This window comes from Stenella coeruleoalba (assembly GCF_951394435.1).
Source record: "Stenella coeruleoalba genome assembly, chromosome: 3".
NCBI lineage: Eukaryota > Metazoa > Chordata > Mammalia > Artiodactyla > Delphinidae > Stenella > Stenella coeruleoalba.
The window spans coordinates 123,381,867-123,400,920 of NC_137148.1; the positions used below are offsets into that span (position 1 = coordinate 123,381,867).

The 19,054-nt window shown below is 46.1% G+C and overlaps 1 protein-coding gene across 2 annotated transcripts in view; it reads right to left on the minus strand.

Annotated features, from left to right (window-relative positions):
• The window catches only part of DPYSL3 (dihydropyrimidinase like 3), a 114,675-nt gene that overhangs the window by 66,254 nt on the left and 29,367 nt on the right, over positions 1-19,054 (minus strand). The window contains exon 1 of one of the 2 annotated variants that reach the window (XM_079915713.1): positions 203-379. The exons of the other annotated variant lie outside the window; for it this stretch is intronic. Within the exon in view, the coding sequence (XP_079771839.1) occupies positions 203-241 (39 nt within the window). The 5' untranslated portion in view covers positions 242-379. Of the gene's footprint in view, positions 1-202; positions 380-19,054 lie in introns of those variants that run through there. 2 annotated transcript variants of the gene reach the window in all.

Sequence of the window (19,054 nt, forward strand, 5' to 3'; positions counted from 1 at the left end):
GTCGCTCCGTCTGGGTGGCGCCCCGCCGCGCCGGCCGGACTGACCACCGCTCTCCACACACCACCCCCCCGCCCCGGCCCCGGGCCCCAGTCCCTCCCCGGGTACCAGCCCAGGGAAGCCGGCGGGATCCAAGCCGCCCCCATCCGCGGTGCAGCCGGCCAGGAGCGAGCGAGCCACGGCGGAGTCCGGGCGTCCGACTCACCGTGATCCGCGGGATGTTCTTTTTGCCTTGGTAGGACATGGTGGCGGCGGTGGCTGCAGCAGCTGCCTCCCTGCCTCCTTCTTCTACTCCTGCTCGCCCGCGCCTTCCTCAGCGCACAGCGCCCCAAGATCAGGTGGAGCGAATGGTGCGCTGGCCGCGGCCGCCGCCTCCTCCTCTCGCCTCCGCCCCCCTCCCCGGCTCCCGCGGCGGCTGCCAGAGACAATAGTAAATCTCCCCGGTCCCCCTTTCACCCCCGACCCCCCCCCCACACACCCTCCTCCACTCGCGTTCACGCCCGGGCTTTTTTTTTTTTTTTTTTTTCCTTTCTTTTGCGGTGCCAGCTGGGACCCCGTAAGACAAGAATGGCTGATCCGCGACTCCTCCCTCTTCTCTCTTATCCCTATTGATTTTCCTCCTTGCATCTGCCTCACCCACTTTTTCTTCCTTTTTTTTTCTGGTGACTTGCGAGTGCAGCGGAGCCAGCCTGCTCCACCGCCACCAGGGGGCGCGAGGGACTGTTCGGGGCGGGGATGCTGCAGTCCCTGGTGTCGGCGGCAGAGAGGCACCAGCGTAGCCCTCCTGGCCCCGCCGCAGCCCGGGAAAGCGCCCACGCCTCCGACTTGCCCGTGGTCCGATTCCCCACCTTCCCCACCCTGGTTTCAGAAAGGAGACGGCTCTGGACTTCCCTCCCGGAACCCGCTCTCCTTCGCCACCGCGCGGGCTGGATGCGACGGCAGCTGCCTTTGTTATCGCGGAGGCCGAGCGCCGCCTCTGCTGGTCGCTGGGTGCAAACAGCCGCCGCGACCCCTTAGAAAGCCGAGAACTGGGCTGACTTTGTGCAGCCTGGCCGGCCGCTGCTATCCCGAGACCATGAAAATAGGCATCAGAAAATGCGAAGCAACCCCTCACTCTCGGACGGCTGCGAGGGGGCACCGTGTCAGCTACCATCAGCCCTTCTCTGTATTGTAAAAATAATTCTCAAAATAATGTTTTAAAGGAACTCCACTGTCTGGCTCTCAGAACCGAAGGAAAAGCATTAACGCTGCTCCGTGAGTAAAGAGTAGAAAACACCTGTAGTGAGAAGCCAAACGCCCTGGCACATTACTGCGCAGCGGTGGGTTTTGTGAGCGATCCGGTGTGCGCTGTTCACAATGCCGAGTTTACTTTAGGCAGGGCTGATAGACAGAGATCAATGTGCTGTGAGGAGCAAAAACATGACCTTTCGGTGCTGGAATATCTTATCCTTTTGCTACCCGCTTCAAATAGAAGGCCAAGGGGGGCATGTTTGGAGGAGCCACTGTGGCTCGGGGCTGAGGGATGGTCGGATGAGGGAGCTTTCTCAGCTCTCCTGAAAAAAATAATCCCAAATATACCACTTGGATAACAGCAACAACAAAAATGGCTTGCTATGCAAAAATTATAAAGCCCTCGCAAGACAAGTCTCCCACGACCACCACACCCCACTGTGGATCCTAATGCTCCCTAAATAGAAATTCTGTAGATATCACGGAGCATGACTAGGTCTGTGTCAGAGATCTTTAATTCACATTTCTCCAAGGCAGGCCACCGACCACACTTCGGGATATCTCCTCATTAACTTGAAGGCTTCCTTTGCAATAGAGAAGCTATAAAAGCATCCACAGAAAGAGGGTACAGAATACTCCAGCTTGGGCTTTCCATAAACCTGAAATGAACCAGCCTGGTCACATAATCAAACGGCAGACTAAGCCCCCCTGAAACACTCCTTCTCAAGTGAGTTAATCCAGCGGCTGGTTATTCATGGGTAACTAGACTGAATGCAGTCTTCACAGGAGAAGTCCACAGCATTCTCCACTTTATTTCTGTGATACTCTTGGAGGATGAATGCAAAGCAAAGGTCACCTCCCTGTACTGTTTTGCAAAGCCCGGGGGCGGGGGGGGGGGGAGACTGAAGCGAAAGGCACGCCCTAAACATTTTGCTTTGTTCTTAAAGCTTAAGTGCTGAGACCACTAGCCAAGAGTTGTGAAATTACAAAGCATTCTGGGGATTGGCATGCAAATGAGCAGGATTATATTTAGAACAGAGTAAAAAGAGAATTAACTGCATACTATGCAACCCTGCAGAGGTCTCTCTGAATCTTTCCCATAGTTTTAACTGCTCCAATTTTATTTGAAGGGACCTTGCAAGTTCTTAGGAAAAGCAAAAAATATGTAGGGGACATTTACAATCCTAAAGAAATACCACTGCCTTCCTTTTTTTAATTTCATGGGTTTGTTGGGTTTTTGTTTCCTTTCTTTGCATCCTAATTATCTCTTCTGTTACTGTCATTATAATCCAGAACACTCTCTACTAAATAGATTTATACCATATTTTTGATCACTTGATGATTTTGTGTGTGTCTGTTGTTTCAAATTACAAGACTTGGTTAATCTCTTTGAGGTCAGGCTTGCATGCAAGAAGCCATGCAGAATAGGACTTGTGATGTGTTTCTCTGGATCAGACTGCTGTGAAAAGCCATGCACAGGAATGCATAATAACCAGCTAATCGGTTCAAGCTGTTGCCATCAGCAGAAATGTACAACAAACACTATTTTCTCCCTCTTTCATCCCCTTCAATCATCTTTCTCTTTCTTAAATCAAAATCAAGTGTCTAAGATGAGTTTGAAGAAAAAAAGCCTTCCTTGGCGGTGCCTTTCTTATTCAAGGAATAAGAAGAAAGGCCGTGATCAACACAGGATGCCTCTGTGTCTGGCCAAGAGAGTGAGGAGTGGAACCAGCATGGGTGTTTTCCACAGTAGAATGACTCTGAATGGTTTTCCTTGGATACACAGCAGTACTTGGCTTTAGATATCTCAGGAAACTATGAGAGAGGGAGAGGGAGACACTGAGCGACTTTACGGTCCCAAAGAAATTTAATTTTGGCCACCAAACCTACCACATCCATAGACTTCCCATACCTCAGTCAAGGCTACTTTATTCTAGTTGCTCAGACCAAAGGTTTGGCATCATCCAAACCTTGACTTCTCTCCTTCAGTCCAATCCAGTTTGCACTCCACATCCCATCTGTCAGGAAATACTATTGGTTCTGTCTTTTACATATATACACACTGTGATCTCTTCTCTCCATCTACAGAGCTTCTCTCTGTGTCCAGCCACCAGCAGCTATCACCTGGACTACTGCAGTAACCTCCTAACTGGGCTCTCTTCTTCACTGTTATTCATTCATTCTCACAATACTCACACAGTATTTACCCTGTGCTACAGATGTCAATAATAATAATAATATCCTGGATCTCAGGGAGTTTATTTTATACCCTTATTCAAGAGAATACCATCTGTCACCTGTTAGCCCCCTTCTATGCTTTATTTATCTTCATAGTACTTTTTCACCACATAATATATTAATTTATTATTAAGTATTATCTTCTTTCTCATCCCTAGAATGTAAACTCTCTGAGGGCAGGGAATGTGTCTCTTTTATTCACTGCTGAGTCCTGAGTGTGTGAAATAGGGCCTTGCCCATAGAAACTGCTCAATTATTATTAGGTGAGTGAATGTAAGAATGTTTCAAACTGTGTCTGAAGAAAGAGATGGAATAAGAACTTTCCTGTAATTGAAGGGCATGTGGTAAGAATCTAGATTTAAGAATATTTATGCTTCTGTAAGCCTTCTTAGAGTTTCCTGATTCTAGATTTCAGAGCAAGTAAATTCAAAATGGTGAGGGATCACTTTGCTAATAGGATACAGTCACAAAATTCCAAGGCAATACATGGGCCAAAGAATGACTCTGTAGAATAGATTTGGTACCTGAGCAGTGATTAGAGAGTTGTGGCTCGAAAGGACCTGCCATCAAAGTGTAAGAGAAGATCAAAGGCCTTGTGTTCATTTAAAGAACTTCCTTTTAAAAAAAAATGAAGGAACTTCCCTGGTGGTGCAGTGGTTAAGAACCCATCTGCCAATGCAGGGGACATGGGTTTGATCCCTGGTCCGCGAAGATCCCACATGCCGCAGAACAACTAAGCCCAGGCGCCACAACTACTGAGCCTGTGCTCTAGAGCCAGTGAGCCACAAGAATTGAGCCTGTGTGCCACAACTACTGAAGCCTGTGTGCCTAGAGCCCGTGCTCAAGAAGAGAACAAGAGAAGCCACCGCAATGAGAAGCCCGCACACTGCAACGAAGAGTAGCCCCTGCTCACCACAACTAGAGAAAGCCTGCCTGCAGCAGCAAAGACCCAACATAGCCAAAAATAAATTAATTAAATAAACTAATTAAAAATGAAAAAAATGATATTGAGTTCAGAAGGAAAACTATGGACTAGAATCCAGGATGGTATACTGTTTAAGGATCTGGACTTGGGAATAGAGGGACCTCTGCCACATTCCAATTCATCCAGCTCCTGTTTCTATGACCTTCAGCAGATTATTTCAAGCTTCTGAGCCTTGGTTACCTCACCTCTAAAATGAGCATCTTATTACCTACCATACAGTGTTTTTGTGATGATTTATTAATTCATTCAACTAATATTTATTGAGTACCTATTATAGGCACTAGGGATACAAATATTTGAATAAAATTGACAAAATCCCTGCCCTCTTGAAGCTTCCATTCTAGAGAAGGCATAAATCAAGAGTAAAAAGTTATATAGTGTTTTCAAAAGTATATAGCATTTAAAATGGCGGCAAGTGCATTGGGGATAAATACAGCAGGGATGGGGAAATGAAAGTCATTCCAGCGTCTTGAGGATGGGCTGGAATTTTCCGTATCAGGGATCACAGAAGGTCTGGTGAGGTGGCGGTTGCTTGAACCAAATCGTAACCGTGGAAGCAGTGCGAAATGGTCAGATATTGGATATGATTCAAGGTTAAGCCAGCAATATTTGCTGATGGATTTGACTGGGGTATGAGAAAAAGAGGAATCAAAGATTACACTAAATGTGTCGGCCTGAGCAACTCCAAAGATGAAGGTGAGATAGGGAAAATTGTGGGAGAAATGGGATGGGGGGAAAGTCAGGAATATGCTTGTGGACCTTCCTATTAAACATCCAAGTGAAATGTTGAGCAAGCAGGTAGATATTCGAGATTAGAAATCTAAGGGAACAGCTGGGCCAGAGATACAAATTTGGGAGCAGTCAATCTCTAGCTATCATATAAAGGAACAATGCTGGATGAGCTGACCAAGGATGGGAGTGGAGGTAGAGCTCTGAGATAAGTAAGAGCATCCTGAGGATAAAGGAAGAACCAGAAAAAGCATCAGAGACAGTGGTCAGTGAGACAGTGGGGACACCATGAGAGTACAGTATTGTGAAGGTCAAGAAATAAAATTATTTCAAAAAAGAGAAAGTGTTCACATGCTGTTGAAAGGTCAAGGACGATGGGAAATGAGAGTTCATCAGTGCGTGAAATCACCAAGGACCTTGACCAGAGCACCTAGAAAATGAGTATCTTCATACCCACCTCACAGTGGGGTAGTTTTGTATATGTGTAAGCAAGTATTAAATTATTCTGGTCAGATTTACTGCATACCTACCATGTGGGTATGTGTGCCAGAGCAGTCTTAATGAAGTTGTGGAGCTGAAATCTGATTGGAGCGTTTCCAAAAGAAAATCAAAGTGGAAACTGGAAACACCGAATACAGGCAACTCTTTCAAGGGTTTTTTTTTGTAAACGGGGACAAGGATACGGAGCAGTAACTAGCAGAGAAAGTAGAATCTAATATGAGGGAAATAGCACGGCTTATGCCAACGGGGCTGATTCAGAAAGAAGAGGAAACTTCACGATGCAGGAGAGAAATGGAACAACTGCTGTCGGGGTTCTTGAATAGACAACACAGGTGACATCTAGTGTTCAAATGGAGGGCTTCCCCTTAGCCAGGAGCAAGGACTGTTCCTCCTCGAGTAACTAAGGGGAAGAGTATACAGCACAGAGACAGGCAGCTAGGTCAAGTTCATGGTGGGAGTTTATGGCAGCTCTCTTATGACTGCGTCTGTTTTCTCTGCCATCAGCTAAGACAGTCTGGGAGAGAAGGTACTGAACGTTAAGAGGGGAAAGGAGCTGGTATAAAATCAGTTTTTAGGAGATTCAAGGGGCTAGGGAAATACCGTGTGATTCCCTGGCAGCACTAAGGATTCCCCTCAGGGAGCGGCCATAAATTTAAAGAGAGACGCGTAAGCATGGTGTGGCTACGCCTCCAGTCATGTACAGCTGTATACATGCAGGCATGGAGTAGGCAGCGTGTGGACTTTCACAAGGGTTTTGCTAGATGAGTGCTGAGAAGGGAGAAAGAAACTCAAGGGAATTGAGGATAAACCGTGGGATCTAAGCTGGTTAAGAGGGAAGGGAGGGCACAAGTGTATATGGGGGTAAAGGACAGTGAACATATTGAAGATTAAATAAGATTATTCACGTAAAGGTCTTAGCACAAAGTTAATTAGACGGCAGCTATTCCTACCATTATCTTTAATGTTCTGATTATTATTTGCTGAACTCGTTTGTGTCCAGGACTATGTCTTATTTATCTTGGTAGTCTCCGCCTCTTTTATAAAGCTTGGAATAGAGTAGAATCAATGGGGGAAACTTAATTAAACAGAGGGGAAAGTCAAGAATATTCTGTCTTCCTTTTAACCTCAAAAATATCTAAAATAAGTGCTTAGTAATTCACACAGTTTTGACTATTAAAAACACTTTCTACTTTTTAAAAACAAATTTATACTTTGCTCTGTTGATATGGGTAAATGTTTCCCCCGGTCCTGATTTGAAGGATGAAGAAAAACATAGTCCCAAAACAAATACGGAAGAGTTTTGAAGGGGCAAAAGACATATACCAGGCTTTTGTGAAATATATAGGCTATTCTAGTGTGAATAAACATTTCATCTCAGAACTTCCCATTAAGTCATTTGGATCCATTAATTTTACCTACATTTCAAACAAAGGAAATCCTAGTCGTGTACTTCCAGTGTCACAGAATGAAAATCAAAGTGGTGATTCACCTGCTATTATTAGATGTTTACATATTAAATACACAGAAATAACCTGACAAACAATCCTACCCTTGAAACACATAAGCCAAAAAAAGAAAAAAAATACGATAGCCACAGGAAAGTACTCCCATGGGCTTATTCCAAAATCAAACTTATATCAGCATGAGCAAGGTATGCAATCCTACTTCTTCCTGGATGGACGTTTTCATTCATTTCCTCAGTAGAGAATGATTCTGCAGGCGCCTGGCCTCCTCCGCACAAAGCCTGGGAGGCCTCTTCAGGTTTTAAAGACAACTTAGTCCTGGAAATACTTTTACAGCACATTTACATCAAAGGCTGTCCATTCTGAGCCGCGCCTGGGGCAGGAAAGGGCTCTGCAGCAGATCCAGGATGCAAGTGCAAACAGCCCTGCCACTTCAGCCATAAGACCCAATAAACTCTACAGCACTGGAGGTACTTGTGGTGGGAAAAGCCACCACGTGAAGGTTATGCAGTCCCAACAGAAGTATCACAATCTACACTCTTAGGGCTCTGGAGTAAGAAAATTATGCACTATTTGAAAAATAGGTCCTTGAGTGCTATTGGGCCCTGGTAGAGACGGAGGGCTTGACCAGGGTCATGAAGTGGCCAGAAATGTCCATTATGAGCTGGGTTCTATCAGACCCACCAAGTCACAAGACCAAGTTGGCCCAGCAGCAATTGATCCTGAGAAGGGCGTGGCCCCGTCTCCCATGTCATCCACTGCTGCTGCTCCGGTACCTTCCTGCTAGCACACGCCTATGGCCCTGAGGATCAGCTGGTGGAGGAGGAAAACACCTGAGCCTGACTTCTAGATGCGCTGGCTCAGCATCTAGATCACACTGAAAACAGACCATGGCCACTGGACAGTCCCACCCAGGGGTGGTGCTGAAAGGCAATAGTGAAGAGCTCTCTTCCCAAATGTCCAGTTTCAGACAGTACAGCTAGTCATCCACTTGGGAAAGAACAGTGACTCAAGATTATACATAATGTTGAGGAAGAGAAGTGGCTCAAGATTATACAGAGAGTTGAAGTATTCCTAGGAGGTAAGAGGAAGGATGAAAGATCGAGGAAAAGGTGGCCTTAGCTAGCAGCGCGCGGTAGACCAGGGGAGTGGGCATAAAGAGTGAAGATATATGTATTGTATTTTAATGCCCTCCAGAGAGCACCCATCACGGAAGAGGCACTAAACGATGCGGCAGACAAAATGACTCGGTCGGCTGACATCAGCCACCCTCCATCATCAGTCACCCCAGTGCTGGTTCAATGAGCCCATGGATGGTGTAGACAAGACATGGTGACAGGGCTAGAGGCCATGCAGGGAACCAACACCCAGTCACCAGCGCTGATCCAGCTACTGGTGCTGTCAGACATCCATCCTGCCAGCAACACAGAGCAACACTTCCTCCCCAAGGTGGCACCATGCCTCAGAGACACACACAGCCCCTTGTGTAGACGACCTCAGACCCCTTTCACGCTGGAAAGCACAGTGATTCACTTTTACAGAAACAAACACATGTTCTAGATGTGGATTTGCATCTTCTGTTGCTGTGGCCTCAGTCAACCCTATGTGAGGGCTTACGGAGTGTCTGAGGCACTGGCATGGGATCCACACAGCAGCACACACCAGACCAAGGGGCTTGTTTAACAGCCAATGAGATGCAAGAAAGGCCACGTGACCGCGGGATCCACTATATCAAATACCACGTCACCCTGAACCTGCCAACCTGAGCGAGGAGGAATGGCCTACCGAAGGCACAACCGAAGCACCATTCCAGAGACGACTCCCTGCAAGGATAAGGCACCACCCTCCAGGACGCACTGTGCGTTGTGAATCTGTGCCCTTTACAGGGTGCTGTGTTTCCAAAGGGAGAACACATGGATCCCAGAAACAAGGGGAAGAAGCAGGAGCGACCCCTTTTACCCTCACTGCCAGGGACCCAACTGGGAAATACGTGTTTCCCATCCCTGCAACTCTGGGTTGTTTAGTGTCTTTTCCCCAAAGGGCAAGTGCTTCTACCAGGGGGCACAGCAAGAACTCTGCTGAACTACAAATGACAGCTGTTATAGGGCACCTTGGGCTCTTTGTGCTCAGGGACTAAACAGGCAAGAAGGAGAGTTGGCATCCTTCTGGGTAGGACCGTGAAGAGAAGGAGGAGATAGGGCTGCTACTGCACAGTGGGGGCAGGGAGGGGTATGTCGGACACTCTTAGGATCCACAGGGGTTCTTTCAGGTACAGCCCTGCCTGAGCTTGATGGTAAATGAACAAGTACACCAGCTGTAACCTGAGATGGACATGGTGACCGGGGTCTCTTACCCCTCAGAGACGCAGGTCCATGTTCCAACACCAAGTACACCACCTGGACCAGCAGAGGAGCTCGCTGAGAGTGAAGGGAATCTAGAATGGTTAGGAGAGGACATTCATGAGTACTACCGTGGCCCTAAGAACAGCTGTGGTAAAGAGGCCCTGAGACCCCCAAGAGAAGAGGCACACACAGATCCTGGAGTTTTTGCTCCCAGAAATTACACAAGGAGGTCAATCTGAGCAGAGCAAGGAGGCTCTGCTCTATGCAGAGCAAGGTCTGCATAGACACGAGAATCTCCACCCAGCCCCCAGTTCAGAGCTGAAGGACTCAGCCCCTCAGGTGCTCTCAGCCCCTTCCTGGAAACTGCCCTTGTCTAAGGTACCCACTCCCGCAAGGGCAGCCTGACCCAGTAATTGCTAATGTGAGCATATAAAGGCCTGGCCTCCCAGGTACAAAAGGGCAACAACTCTAATGGATTATCCCAGTGTCAGACCTATAAGGTCAACTGAAGGCTTTGTTAAGACCACATCACAGCTCAGCTTCCCTCTCTGCCCGATGCTTCCCTTCCCTTCCCTTCCACAGATGTTGAGCCTAAGCACACTCCCTAATACGCTTCCTGCATCTTATTCTTCTCAGAATTTTGCTTCCCAGGAAACCCAACCTGCAACAGTGAGGCTGGTATTAAATGAATATTTACGTGGAGTGACATCTTTTATTTAGCCAATGTTTTTTTTTTTTCTTTTTTTGCGGTACGCGGGCCTCTCACTGTTGTGGCCTCTCCCGTTGCGGAGCACAGGCTCCGGACACGCAGGCTCAGCGGCCATGGCTCACGGGCCCAGCCGCTCCGCGACATGTGGGATCTTCCCGGACCGGGGCACGAACCCGTGTCCCCTGCACTGGCAGGCGGACTCTCAACCACTGCGCCACCAGGGAAGCCCAATTTAGCCAATATTTTTAAATGTATAGATTTCATATTCAAATTTAGATTTCTTTAAAAATTGGAAAACTTGGCAATTCTGGGCTCGTAGATACACAGTGTCACCCGTCAGCTACAGCTGAACACTGGCTGCCCCTTGGAACAAACATGTATTCCCCAATTAGCTATAATGTCTGCTACTTCCTCTTCCTTCACGTAGGGTTGGCTTCCATGTTTTTATGCCACCTGCCTGGCTTAGAGTCACCTGAATTTCTGATATCCGACCATTGGAGACTGAGTTATTTAGGCATTATGGAATAGGAACTCTGTGTCTCAAAGGTGAGGGCTGCTCTTTCCCTAAGCAGACGTTGGTGCCTGTTCAGAACTGAGACAGCAGTGAGTTATCTCTGGGGAGCAACCTCCTCCCCAGCCCACCCTCACTCCACCCGCATTGGGCCCTAAACCACAAGATTGAATCCTGGAACTGCCCAACCCTCTGCTAAAAGCCTGTTTGACAGCATGGGCTGGAGCCGCTGGATCTATGGTCACATGCAATCAGTTTCACCTTTGGGCTGAATGGAAACACATGTGATTGGATTCCGATCTCTCCGGGCCCAGCACAACAGCTCACCCCCAGATGAGGGATGTGAGACTCACTCTTGGATGGAGGCTCAAAATAGCAAGCCAACCCCCAAGTGCAAGGCTGCAACCCCAGTTTATACTTCCCAGGTTTCCCATCCGCCTCCAGGAAGGGACTTTGGCTGCATGTCTTTTTTTTTTCCCCTCCAGTTTCCTGTACTCAGCTGTAGCAAAGGCTCCAGGGCCATAGGGCCTCATCAGCCTCTGGCTCCCTATCTTTTCAGACAAATAGGAATGGCAGAGACATATGCCTGAGGGTCTAGTCACAGGTTTTTCTGAGCAAATTCCCAAAGGAAGAGTGGAGTGGAAAACAGGCTCCTCCCACACATCACTGGTGTGTCAACAGATAAGCGCTTCTTAGTTGGACGGGTCACCTGTGTGCACTGAATCCCAAGTGAAACCCTGGATTTCTGACCTCAAGACAAATGCTGACCTGGCCCCAGGCAGAGTGCTTGGTCACTTTTGAAGGTCCAGATACTCATTTTTTTATTGGAGACAGTGAACATAAGAGGCAGGAACCAGAGACTGAAATAGAGAAAAACGTAGGTTTTCTAAATTCATTTCAAATTAGCTGACTTTGGAATTAGCCTGAAAAACTTCTAAGCTTGCCTCATCTGTAAAATGGGTCAGTAGAAGAGCTGAGTGGATATGCTGACACATACATGTTCTTTCGAACATGAAAGCACAGGTCTGATAAAACAAACAGATGAGCTGATTCATTTAAAAGGAGTTGCTGGTGTGTATCTTTATGGCATAGAGTGATTAAAAGAACAGGTTTTGCAGTCCCTGTGACAGTGACTGGGTAAAAAATGGAGAAGCCCTGACCAACCTAGACCCCAGTCAAATTCTACTCTTGCTTCCCTGCTGTAATCATACCAAAGTTGATAAGGACTGTCTGAATTTACAGTACAATATACTGAGCATCTTCCAAAAAGGTATGTATAATTAATACATATTTTTAAAAGTAACCAAGTCCTGTGTTCATGACTTCATAGCCACAAATAATTTCCAATGACCTCCAAAAACCCCAAAGTATTGCTGACAAGAGAGATGAACACATTTTGTTATTGACACCTGCCTAGTTTATACATTTCCTGGGTATTCTCTATAGTGAGAGAGAAAGTAATATATAACAAGATGCTGGTTAGTAGAATAATGGTTCTGCTGTAAGCTAATGCCACTGTGGAAAACAATTATTATAAACAGCCACGTATCTCTGACTCAGCTTGAATTAAAATTAAAGTTAAGATTGGGGCCACTCTCTTTTTTCTAAGCAGGAGCCCTGGAAATCCCTTGTAGGGGTAGCTTTAAGGGACACGGTTACTGAATATTTACACATTTACTAAACAATTTAAGGCGAATCTGTATTTAGTCTCTACTTTGTCAGCATAAAGTTGAGTTTCTCTCTAAAGCCCTAAAGCTTCTGTAATGTTTTAATGCAAGGTCTCCTCACTTAAAACCTTGGGACTATGAAAGGTTCTCATGGGAAACTACTTTATCACAAAGTTTGTTGTAAGAGATCCTACTCAGATAAATGTAGAAACTATGTTTGCCACACAAGGCTGATTTGACTTATTCACTTTGTGATGACAGATTTACTATGGTCTTGCTAACTGACTTCTCATTAACTAGTATAAAAAGATGGTATCCTGGTGGCGCAGTGATTGAGAGTCCGCCTGCCGATGCAGGGGACGCGGGTTTGTGCCCCGGTCCGGGAAGATCCCACATGCCGCGGAGCGGCTGGGCCCGTGAGCCATGGCCGCTGAGCCTGCGCGTCCGGAGCCTGTGCTCCGCAAAGGGAGAGGTCAAAACAGTGAGAGGCCCGCGTACCGCAAAAAAAAAAAAAAAAAAAAAGATGGTAAAGGCTCTTAGAAGTAAGGAAAGTATGAATGACACTCATATGACATTTTTTGTCAAGTAAAATAGAAAGTAACTAGCCCATGAACCTGAGAACATAAGATAGGCTATTTTCCATGACAACATCCATACAAGAGAAAAATATCTGAGGCAGCCACCTGCCCACCAGGGACAGAGTGAGGGACTGGCTGGTCCTCCTCCCCTGCCAAAACTCCTATGACCACTGGGTCCCCCTCAAGCTAACATCACCCTGGGAGCCTGGCCTGCGCCCCCCTCCCCTGCACCCTGGAGCCGTCTGCCTGACGCCAGCAGTAGATTCTCCTTCCCTAGCAACGCAGGTCTCTGCACCCTGATGGCTGCTGGAGGATGGTGTCCATAAACCTTGCTGACTGATCCCTGGGGCCACTGGCTTTCCTCCCCACTTGGCAAGAATCCACTGTTACCCTGATAATGCCCAAGTGGGCACACAGAGAGCCCACTATGGAGCTCAGAAATGGAATCCAACTCTGCTAGTCACACAGATAGCAATTCTAAGCCATGTGGTGCCTGCTAACAATGGTGCCCCTGGACAAGTTCATTTAAACTCAGTTTCCTCCTCTGTAAAATGGGCTAACATGGTTAACTTACATGGTATGAGGATTAGGTGAAATAACGGACAGTACCTGATATTCTGTGAATGCTTCAAGAAACTGGATGGATTGACCTGACTAATTAAAATACTGCATGATGTGGCCCAGGGCAGAGTGTTATTGAGCGCACCCAGTCCAAAGAAAGCCGAGCGAATTCCGTAGGTATGTATTTTGGCACATTTTTTCCTGGGGAGGGCGAGTCTCTAGTTTTCTTCAGATTCTCCAAAGCGTGCATGTGCCCGAAAAGATCAAGCATTCTCATCACTGATGCGACACCACCTCCCAGCCCTCATGCCTAGCCAGACCTACTCTCTCGGTGTCAAGCTCATACACCCAGTAGCACAAGGGGTGTCTCCACCTGAAGCCACAGGCACCTCTACCCCACTGTGGTGGGCTCTGTGGTGCACCACCCAGATCCCCCTTCGGGAGGAAAGGGCTTATGATCCCAGCTACGTAAGTGCCACCAGCAGAGGCTCTCATCTGTCAGCCACCTTTGCATGTTGCTTCAGCTAAGGAGGTCCACTTTGCCCCAGATGACATTGCCTTGGGGGGTGGCGCACATCCAATGATACAAATGACTCGGGTCAGACCTGAAGGTTCGCCCTCTCTCCAGACCTCCTGGTAGGGGCCAAGCTGTGATTTCTGTTGAAGCTACACTTTCCTTCTATTCAATTCTGCTTCCTTTTCCCCTTCCCCTTCCTTCCCATCCACTGGTGTTGATCTCAAGAGCATCCCATAGAAAACCTTAGGCATGTTAATCTTGTCTTATGATCTGATTCCTAGGAAAACCGGAACACTCAACATGTCTCAGATAGGTTCCAGAACCTTCTGTACTTTCTCCAGTGCTCTGCACCTCAGTGGGTGATACCTCGTTTCACCTGCTCTTTAACCAGAAACCTGAGCCGTAGTCCTTGGTGCTTTTGTACCGTCTGCTTCCCCTGCTTGGATCAACCTCAACCAGTCTGGGTCCTTCTTATCATTCTGCTCTCATCTTAAATGTCATTTATCTGTATGGGAGTCTCCAATCATTCCCCAGTCCTCTCAAGTTAAAGTCTAAGATTCTTAATATGATGAACAAAACTTCCCATACTAGGCCTCTCCTCACCTCTGTGGCTTCATCTCTCTTAACTCCTTACTGTACTTTATGTTCCAATAACCCTAGGAACCAGGCATTTCTTTCACATCATGTTGTTGCCTCCAAGTGCTTGCCCATGTCATACCTTCTGCTGAAATGATCATCCCCCCTTCTTAACTTGGGAATCTCCAAACAATCCTTTATGACTCAACTCAGGCACTACCTTCTCCAGAAAGCTTTCCCTGACACCCATCCAGTGACCCCTGGTGCTTCCCTGAGTCTCTGCCAACTTCCAGCACCACGCTTACAGCGTATGTTATGATTATCTGTTTTGCTGGCCATCTTCCTCGGGCTCCTTGAGGGTATGGCTCTGTTTATTCATTACTGTATCCCAGTGCCAGCACAGTGCCCCTAGCACATAGATAAAGGCACTTATGAGATGTGTGTTAAATGATGGCCTTGGATGAATACATACCAACGTACATATATACATACATGCACGCATGCATACACACACACATACATACACAAACAACCTCATACCAAACGTAAACCCACCTTGGAGCAGAATCCTGAAGGACTAATGGGTTGGCTGAAGTGGAAAAAGTTTAGGATGGGCTCATTTGCATGTTAACACGGTATCAATTCAGCTGACTCAGTGAAAACATCTTGTTAAAAAGTTCATCTCAATAAAACAATTTTTTAAAATGGGGGTGGAGGGGACTGCATTAAAAAGATTCAACTGTAGGTATCCAGCCAGGCTGGAATCAGGATCTGTCAGCCACCATCTCTTTTCCCCTCTAAGGTCTCACGGACATTCACTGTTAACATTAGCTACATCCTTTCTCTAAACATTCACTTACTCCATATTTCTTTGTTCTAATCACACTGAGAGAATAAAAGGAGTATCTCTTGGTTCTAATTCCCAACTGGAAGGAACTGGCTCTGCTTGAGCCAGGTGTTACCCTACAATCTAATCACCTATGGAGACGGAATGGGGGAATCACGACATACACATGGCTGCAAGGAGCCTACCCGTGTGGATGCAGAGGCCATAATGAGCTCGGCAGAACTCAAAAGACATCTAGTGATTCCTACTTGCAGTCCACGCAAAAGGGGCAGATGAGGGTGCACCAAAACTCATACTTCATTACCAAGGAAAAGAAAAAAATGACGAGTCACCTTTAAGATAGGAACTAACAACAGCACAAGAGAAGAGCCTGAGGTAAGTTTTGCAATGGCCATCCTTGAAAACGTAAATTTGCCTGCTTGCCATATGCTAATAAGTGTTCACAGTCCGGATGTCACACGCATCTGCGTCGAGATCTCTCCCTCTCCCCCCACCACCTCTCGGGCTTCTTGGTCTCTGTCTTTGATTGTCTATTTGCACTAGCTTCATTCTTTTTTCAGATCTTCAAAGAGATCAATTTCATGAGACCATAAGCAATCTACCCACTCAGTCCTACAGGTAAAACACACAAGACTAGAGAAGGCATATGGTTTGCCCACCCGGACCCCTGAATTTAGTAACACCATTATTGTAGGGTTCTGACTCCTAATCCAGAGATCCACCATCCATTACCTACTGCCTCACTTCACCCTGGAAATACAGGACTGTGGGGCAGGGTGGGGTTTATCCCCTGTTCAGAGCTTCAGTTGCACTAAGCTCAGTCTCAGATGAAATAAAATTGGGCACAGGGCTTCCCTGATGGCGCAGTGGGTGAGAGTCCGCCTGCCGATGCAGGGGACGCCGGTTCGTGCCCCGGTCCGGGAGGATCCCACATGCCGCGGAGCGGCTGGGCCCATGAGCCATGGCCGCTGAGCCTGCGCGTCCAGAGCCTGTGCTCCGCAATGGGAGAGGCCACAACAGTGAGAGGCCCGCGTACCGCAAAAAAAAAAAAAAAAAAATTGGTCACAATATCAGAAAGAGATGGGTCAATCCTGAGCCAGAAACAGTTACTATTCTGAGATCCAAGACGTCATGACAAGGTGTTGCCGTGAAAAGAGAAAAAAAATAAGGAGTCAAGAGATCCACGTTTTAACCAAGTCTATTTTATGAACGAATTGTTTGACTTTAAGCAACTCACTTAACCTCTCCTCATCTCTTTAATGGAGAATAAATTATTTGCTTCCAACCTCTGGGCTGATAATCAACTGAGATAATAGAAATGCCCTTGTTTGAAAAAAATGCTCTCCAAAAGGCTATCTGAACAACAGGCCTTCATATTACTTTTCCATCATGTCTCAAACATATCCAAAATTGATATCCACTCAAAAGCCCATTTACCATTGTTGCTTTCCAAGTATGACCCTTCCTTTATGTACCTCTCTGTTTTTCAAATTATGTATTTCTCCAGATGCATGTTTCTACTTTCCCAGGCTGATCTCATTTGTTCATTTCCTGTCCATATTTCTAATCTCTCTAGGTTGCTCTGTACTATGTCTCTTCCTCACTAGTGTCTCTAACACCATCCTATTTACCCTCATCTGAAGATATAATTGCCATAATAGGTTTACAGACTCTTTCCAAGCCATTAATAACAATGCAAAATGAAATGTGTCTGAAGCCCATCTCTCCAGCATCCTCCTGGAAATTGCAGCATGCCATTTTTCATTCTTGGGTTTTTCAGCCAGTTTTGAGGTCATCTGTCATAGTTCAGAGAACTTCCTAACCCAACCCAAGACCGTTTGGTTTTGTTTTTTTAATCATATGGGAACCAGACCTTGTTTCTCCTGCTCCTGTTTACTATTATTTTATACTAAATAAAATAAAGGACAATAAGATAAGTTATAACATGCCAACACATGAAGCCAGGCACTTAAACCCCTGAGAATCAATAAGAGGGTTCCTATCCAAGGATCTCCTGTCTCACAACAATGCGAGTGCTCACTGGGATTCTGCCCCTGTGTTGCTCCAGAAATCAGGAAGACCTAAGTTTTCCGACTGGAATTCCAAACCCTTGTTGTTTCTTTCCAGGGGAAACCTGCAGCCAAGTCCCTCCATAAACCTGAAGAATGGGAGGTATAATCTTTGAGGTTCACTGCAAAGAAACAGTTTCTCTTTGTGGTTTTTCTCAACAAATTTGCTGACATTAGAGTCCCGTCTTTGCTACCACTACAACACTTGGCTGTTTCTAAAGAAAAAGGAGTTTAAAGAAGACAGAGGAAGAACACAGAGACTAATCCACGGGGGAATAAACTTGAGAAATGGTTTCGCTGTCATATTATTGCACACAATTTTCTTCTTGGCATGGAATTCTTTTTTTGTTTCTGTTTTGTTTTTTTTTTTTTTTTTTTTTTTTTGCGGTACGTGGGCCTCTCACTGTTGTGGCCTCTCCCGTTGCGGAGCACAGGCTCCAGACACGCAGACTCAGCAGCCATGGCTCATGGGCCCAGCTGCTCCGCGGCATGTGGGATCTTCCCGGACCGGGGCACGAACCCGTGTCCCCTGCATCGGCAGGGGGACTCTCAACCACTGCGCCACCAGGGAAGCCCTGTTTTGTTTTTTAATTGAGTCTGGCAGTGGGTGCTTTGCCTTCTTCGAATCTTTAGGATCTATCTCTTCACTTCTTCCTGAGTGCTTCTGGCCATGGGCTTTCCCACCAGCACTTCTGTTTTTTTGCACTTTAACTTTGATTCAAGCTCCAAACAGTTGGAAATCCAGGATGAACAAAACCTCTTTCTGAACTCCCAGAAGGATATCCAAATTTTGTCAAAATTTAAAATATGAAATTTAAAATATTAAGAATATTTTAAACACCAACAACCTTAGACATGCTAAATTTTAGTTTCTGAATAAAGTGGAGAGAAAAGCTTCAAGGACCTAAATACCCTAAGTTAATTGCAGAGTCTGAAGAAAAGTCTAATAATTTAAATTAATTCCTTTCATCTGGGAAAGTAGAAAAACACGAATTTGGGGCACAGACCTGGTTTGCTAACTTGGTTACATCAAATACTTGCTTTATGAAACTGGGAAATTTTCTTAAGCTTTTTGAGTTTGTTTCCTCTTCTATTACATGGCGATAATACTGCTCCCATCGTGGAGCAATGTTTGGATTAAATGTGCATAACAGAGGCTAGTAAATACAGTGTCTGGTGCATAGTAGGTGATTGGTAAACATCAGCTGCTTCCCTTGTCCTCCTATATATACAATGGGAAAATATGTCATCTTTTATTAATACACATGGCTCACTTTCTCATAATACTGTTACCAGGCTGTCACGAACTGGTAAGGGGAAAATGCCTTTTCATGAATTTAATATGAGGATGATGATACTAGGCAGGCAGCATTCTAAATGCATTTATATGCATTATTTCATTTAATCCTCACAAAGGAAGGTAATTTTACTACAGAAAAGGATGCAGATGTTGAGAATGGTTAAGTGACATGCTAGTTGTTAGATGGGTCAGGAGTTGACGTGTATCCTGTAAAGCATTACATGTAATGCCTGC